Source organism: Notothenia coriiceps, unplaced genomic scaffold, assembly GCF_000735185.1.
Source record: "Notothenia coriiceps isolate Sejong01 unplaced genomic scaffold, NC01 NC01_scaffold00026885, whole genome shotgun sequence".
In the NCBI taxonomy this organism is placed as follows: Eukaryota; Metazoa; Chordata; class Actinopteri; order Perciformes; family Nototheniidae; genus Notothenia; species Notothenia coriiceps.
This window is the reverse complement of record NW_011359586.1, coordinates 4,519-11,255: the sequence shown is the minus strand read 5'-3', so window position 1 is coordinate 11,255 and position 6,737 is coordinate 4,519. Positions and strand designations below refer to the sequence as shown.

Below are 6,737 nucleotides of genomic sequence, written 5' to 3'. Positions count from 1 at the left end.
CGTGTGCCTTGGTAAAATGCTTGTTTTCTGAATGGAGATTGGGTCGACCAGGCTAAGCTAACGTTGTATATGCTCACTCCACACTCATAACAACGGCCTACAGACATAAATAAACCAGCGACTGTATTCGCCATGACACAGACAGTCTGTGGTTTGTACTTGTTTAACTTTTGTACAGTTTCTGAACAGATATGAGGAGCTGTGATCTCTGTGTGCTAACTGCTAACAGCTAATGGCTGATATTTTCTGGTTGAACGTTAGTAACGGCAGGCTGAGATCCTCACCTCTGATTGGCTTCCGCGAGAACACGTCACGTGAATTTGACGCTCGAGTTGAACAAATTGAACCCCCTTCAATCGCCTCAATCACGTGATTCGCGCCGTGTCCACTGCTTCATGCGTGCCGTCGGAGCGAATTCACGTCTGATCGCGTCTCTGCATTGACTTTACATGTAATCGCGCCGCCCCCCAAACGTTGCATCGCGTCCGGTGTGAACGTAGCATTATGCTGCGGCTTGGAATTTCATCATTTTAGGGGCAAGGCCATTTGGCCTTTGGTNATGATGCCGACGTAACAACATACTGATACCGGTTAGTAAAAACCATGAATCAATGCTTGACAAGTCTGCAGACAGACGGCAGGCGATAAACCTTTTAAATTTTAAAAGGTTTATCGCCTGCCGTCTGTCTGCAGACTTGTCAAGCATTGATTCATGGTTTTTACTAACCGGTATCAGTATGTTGTTACGTCGGCATCATTTAGAAAAAAACAAAATACAAAGAATTACAAATAAGAAAAAATATCTGCTGCGTGCTCAACTTTTCTATCACTTCAAATTAACATAGCCTGTTCAGTTCAAAAAGTAATGAGGTGTTTTTCTTGTTGCTCTGTGCTCCGCCCTGCAGACCAGCAGCGTTACGACGTCTGTGGGGCCTCTCGGAGTGACATGAAGCTGATGGAGGACATGGAGGCTCTGAGGGAGGCTCTGGGCTGCGCTGACGTGCAGGTACAAGTCCAATCACAATCACTGAATCCTCTACTTTAGGACAGAGCAGGCTAACTGTTTCCAGTTTCCAGTTTGAAAGGATAATGTTGTTATGCACATTATCCTGCTTATTATAGGACTACTTACTGAATCAACTATATGACTTACAATATCAACATAAACATGTTTTTTTTAATACTGTCAAAATTATCGCGTTAACGGCGGTAATTCATTTTTTGAATTAGTTGCGTTAAAATATTTAACGCATTTAACGCATGTGCAGAATGGCCCGCCCCATACATCCCACCAGTGGCAGCGCCAGGTTATGGCTGGGGTAGGCTACACCCATACCAAGAAATGGCTTAGCCCCACTATGAAAAATGATGTTAAAGTAAGCAAAATAAAGTCCGCCAACTCGCGCGGAGTAAATTGCACAGACAGCAGTTAGTAAGATTGATTTCAGTAGCCACTTGTCTGGAAATACCGAAGACCAGAAACGGTTTTGAAAACTTTTGTCACGTAGTGATCGTCTTCTCAATAGAACATCTTTGATAATGTCTTCTGGCCNCCACTTCTGGAAATACCGAAGACCAGAAAGGGTTTTGAAAACTTTTGTCACGTAGTGATCGTCTTATCAATAGAACATATTTGATCATGTCTTCTGGCCAATCAGAATCAAGATAACGGCGTGGTGTTGTTGCAGGAAATCCCGACGGAGAATACTTTTGCTGTAGTGTAGTACAGGGGTGCACATAACTGGTACGCAGGTTATGTGCGTAATCTGAAATGCGTACCGTCACTTGTGTCACAAAGCGCATTTGTGTACCGACGTACTTGTGAAGCTTTTCCAGAAGGCGGTTAGATCACCGGACGACAGAGTCGGTCTCCGTGTGCACAGACAGGGCTGCTGTTAACGTCGGTCTGTACAACGGAATTGTGCCAAAACTACGCCAACCGGCTGTGGAGGGAGACTCCCCCCCTTCACCGGAGAACTGCGCTAAAACAGCTGATCACAACGTTCACAGTCTGTAGTCAAGGAGTACTCCACTAGCCCCACGTCGACTTTCCTGAAGTACTCCCCCGTTGATAGAAATCAACACGTAATGAATTAAGACCCCACGGTTTGATGATTGATAGGTGTGTGGGCTGTCTTTCATTTTGGCACACAGAACAATGTTATAATAAACATACATACTGTATGTTAAATGGATATATCCGCCTTCTTTCATTTATCTGTCCATTCCCATAACAATATACATAAAGAAATGGCATATTTTGGACATAGTTCGAATGGTGATTAATCATGATTAATTCATTTTTAAGCTGTGATTAATCTGATTAAACATTTTAATCGTTTGACAGCCCTAGTTTTTTTATATCTATTTAAAACTCATTATATTGCCCCTGATAAGAAATTAAAAGAAAGAAGAAAAGTGTGTGGATATATCATATCAACTTAAGTAAGTCTTGCTTCTTTAAATATTTTAGATGCTTTTGTTTTGTAACTCTTTGTTCATCTATTAAGACTTCTCATTTGAATTGTGACACACTGCAGATGTGACTGTTTTCCACAACAGGTGCATGGTGAATGAAGTCAAGGTCATTCCTATAATCAACATTATTTTGATCGTGGCCTGTGCTCTGCTGTCTGGCTGTATAATGTCTGCCTGTCCTAACAGGAACTGGTCAGCAAGGTGGTGTCGCAGCAAGCCACCCAGAAGCTCCTCCTCTCTGAGGTTACCCGCTGTGAGGAGCTAACTCGGCAGGAGGACACAGCTCTGACCCAGCTGCACCTGCAGCACGCTGAGCTCAAGTTCAGCAGCAAACCTGCAGCTAGCAGGTACGCAGGGGTCAAAAGCACCAGGCATTAGTGTATTATTTAACTCCCATATTCACATGTGAGTCTTTAGTGTCATATTTAAGGGTCATATTCAAATGTCAGTCCTTAGTGAGAGAGACTTCTGCCCATTTAGACATTACTACACTGGATGTTTACATTGAAAACACTGATCTGCTGTTTCTCTGGATACTTTATATAGAACCTTTACATTTGTGCTCACTTGCAATTAAGTCAGTCAGTACAACGTTGTAGAAATTCAATTGCTTTATTGTCATATGCACAACAATGCAACACAATAGATAAGACACAAAACAAAGAAATAAAATAAGTAAATAAAATACTGCAATATAAAATGAAATACTTAACAGTAGAATCGAAAAATACTGTATACATTACAGTACTGACAGTATTCAATGTTCAGTGTTGACATGTTTCACTGCCATGTTTTTCTCCCTGGGGGACGTGTGGCTGTCCTATATAACGGAATTTTTGTTCAAGGTTTGACGGGCTGAAGGGAGAAATGGAGGCCAAGCTGAATCAGGAAGTGTTCCGTGTCAGACGCCTGCATGGCGCTCTGCAGCAGTCCCAGGACCTGTTGGCCACTGTGGAGCGGGGGGTCAACAACCTCTACTTCAGAATGAGCTGCGTGCCCGTCCAGGTCCTCTCTAAACTCATTGTTTAAAGATTGTTTAGTACTGTCTTTAAAACAGTGTTGACATGGCACCTGTAATCATTCCTCCTCACCTTTCTTAACGAGGGACTGCACGTACAAGCCAAAGCTGCTCTACATAATATATCCAGAGAATACATACTTATCTTAATGGAACAACAAAAAATCAACATACCGAAATTATCCAATATGGATATGAAAAGCTATTCTCTCTTCAGAAAAAGAACATGTTCTTTAGAAATAAAAAACATTTAACGAAGATCTTTATTGAGGATTCTCACTTCATTCACAATTTATTTGAAAAAGTTCAGCGGTGAAGAACTTCTGTAAAGTGTCCATCGTACGAAATCTCCCAAGATCAGCAGTGGTTGGTGTACACACTTTGAGTCAGAGCAGGATTTATTATATGGATTATATGTCATTTAGAACTACAGTATCCTAATGCTAATGACAGCACGCTAACATGCTCACAAAGACAAAGTGAACAGGCTGATGGAAGTCCTTAGCTCTGCAGGTACATTATTAAGACTTAAAAAAGTTGACCTTATGGTCTGACAGGACTGACAAACATTTAATAGAATTGCTTAAAAACAACATTATGGGACTGTATGTCTCCATGTGTTTCTCATCACTTTCTCAAGTCAAATTTGTTAGCTTGTCGTTTATAAAAAAATGTCACATCACACATTTTGACCTGTCATTACAGAGAAAGCACAGGAGAAACAAACTGACGTGTTTAACAAATGTGTTAATCCTATTTAGGAACTGTCCAGTGCATCCTGTACTGAGAGCTTAGACAAAGTGAAGGACATCAGCAACCGCCTGCCAACCTTACTGCAAAGAGCATCACAGCACAAAGCTGAGATCAGCTGCCTGGACCAAGAGAGGGTGCCTTAATCCTCTCATGCTTTCCATCTATTGCCATCCTTTCTCTTTTGTAATGTTTCAATGCCTGATGTTTCCCTCACTTGTCGGCTTCCAGCCTCATTGGAAGTACTTGCCAGTAGTTTGATAAGTGATGTACTGTATGTGCTGAATGTGTTAACCTCTCTGTCTCCTTCCAAAGGTTCACAGTTTGCTTGAGCAGCTCAACCGGATGGAGTCGAGGAACGTCAAAAGACCAAGCACCCCGATACGTAAGTAGCAGGTTTCTATCCTCTTTCTCCGTTAACTGTGGAGTTCCTTTGGTCGTTTTCCTTGTACAATGCTAGGGTCTAAGGACAGAGGGTGTCGTATGCTGTAATCACTATAAAGACACGTGTAATTTGTGATATTGGGCAAAATAAAAAGGTTTATTGATGATTGATTGAATTTGATTGATTGATACAGCAGGCTATCCGGGGCAGGCGTAGAACATGAACTTGTCTGGGAATCAGGAATTTGACTAAGAATCTTCCTTTGTCCCACAGACTCTCCTGAAGTCAGCGATGATGAAGATGAGTGCTGTCCCTCCCGCGACGAGATAAAGAGCAGCAGCATGAGACTGGTGGAATCGGAGCAGAACAAGTCGAGAGGCAAGAAGAAGCAGTAGACCAGCGACTTACAATAAACAAGAGAACAGACGTTCTGCTTCTGATTGTCCCAGACCCTCAGTGTAATATGAAACCCATTTTCGTTCCTTTTCTATTCTGGACTACATTAACGCGACAGAATGCGACTGGGCCCAAAAGAGTTGATTCTGACTGACCTGTAAGTATAGCAGTATCTTGTTAAAGACCACCCTGCTGCTTCAGGTTCTGGTCATATATCCACAGCTCCTGTCCAACAACCAAGAGAAATGTAAAGCCAGGTATAAGGACGTGGAGGACAGAGCTTTTATTTTTGGAGTCTCTTATCAAATGTAGTCTGTCAATATGTGAAACTGCATGAGATGAGCTTTGAATTCAATTTCAGCTCAAAAGTCTGCGTATATACCCTACAGAGGTGAAGTGTTCATATTTTACAATAGAAAGGAAGATAAGGTATAATGATGGGAGGAACAAGGATGCGCCCCCAAATATGTTACGGCCAAAGCATTAAAACAACATTTGTGGCTCACTTTGTCATCCGCAACATATATTTCAAACACCAAACCCGATAGAGTTTACAAAAATATGACATATTTTACATTTGAATTCAAACTAACTTAAATGATACAAGCCTGGAGGACTGGCAGGAAGGAACAAAACGATTACAGAATCATGGGCCAGCCAACCAGTGGCCGTAGGACCCAGAACTTCGTCCCCCCTAAACTACCTAGCATAATACTGGACTACCAGGTCCTCCATACTAATAGAATATACAAAAAGACATGATACATTAAAGAGCTAAATCCTTACCAGAGATGGGGTCGTTACTAAAAAAATTTAATATATTACATATTACACATTACTTTAAAAAAAAGTAATATATTACACTACTTCGTTACTGTCTACATAAAGAAACTCTTTACTTTACTCGTTACTTTACTCGCAGGGCCGCCCCGCCCCTCCCTACGCCGAGCACGTACGAACTGCGCATGCGTGAGTGGCAATAACTCTCCTTACCAGCAGGCGGCGGTAGTGTGTATTCGTCATTCAAAACAGGCAACAACCGGAAGACAGAGAAGAAGAACAGACTACGTGATATAAACAAACAACAAATAGCGTGTGCGTTAGCTTCACCTTAGCATGTGTTCTTTGCAGGTGTTTGTTGAGGTTTGACGTGGTGTTTACAGCAGTGGATAACAGCTTCTGGCCTGGACACAGTTTGCACCTCACCGTCACATTCCTGTCTATTCTTCGGACAAACTCAAAATAATGGGCATACCTCCACCCCTCGAAAGTTATCGCTGACTCAGCCATGTTTATGCAGCACTGCACGTGGAGATGTGGACGCGCAGATTACATACATATAAACCTGCGGCGGAAACCCCTCTTGTCTGTCAGTGTGATTATGACTGATTTTTAGTAAGTAACGAAGTAACGCGTGTCGGGGCAATGTTAGTAACTGTAGTGTGATTACTGAATTATAAAAGTAATGCGTTACACTACTCCGTTACCGATAAAAATGTAATATTATTACAGTAACGCGTTACACCCAACTCTGTACGTGACAGAAGTTTTCAAAGCCGTTTATGGTCACCGGTACTTCCAGTCCAACGCCTACTGCATGCACAGCGTTAGGAAATCGGGCCTTAAAAAATAAAAAATATACCAGATATATACCCACTCGAAACGGGTCCGTACAAACCTGAACGAGGACGTATAGACACCTCCAAAAAA

General features: G+C 42.1%; 1 protein-coding gene across 1 annotated transcript in view; it reads left to right on the top strand.

The window, feature by feature from the left end:
- The window catches only part of LOC104957370 (uncharacterized), an 8,781-nt gene extending 3,639 nt beyond the window's left edge, over positions 1-5,142 (top strand). The window contains exons 2-7 of the mRNA XM_010784994.1: positions 906-1,006; positions 2,665-2,825; positions 3,324-3,483; positions 4,258-4,383; positions 4,562-4,631; positions 4,905-5,142. Coding sequence (XP_010783296.1) covers positions 947-1,006; positions 2,665-2,825; positions 3,324-3,483; positions 4,258-4,383; positions 4,562-4,631; positions 4,905-5,026 — 699 coding nt within the window. The 5' untranslated portion in view covers positions 906-946 and the 3' untranslated portion in view covers positions 5,027-5,142. The remainder of the gene's footprint in view (positions 1-905; positions 1,007-2,664; positions 2,826-3,323; positions 3,484-4,257; positions 4,384-4,561; positions 4,632-4,904) is intronic.
- The last annotated feature ends 1,595 nt before the right edge of the window (positions 5,143-6,737 follow it).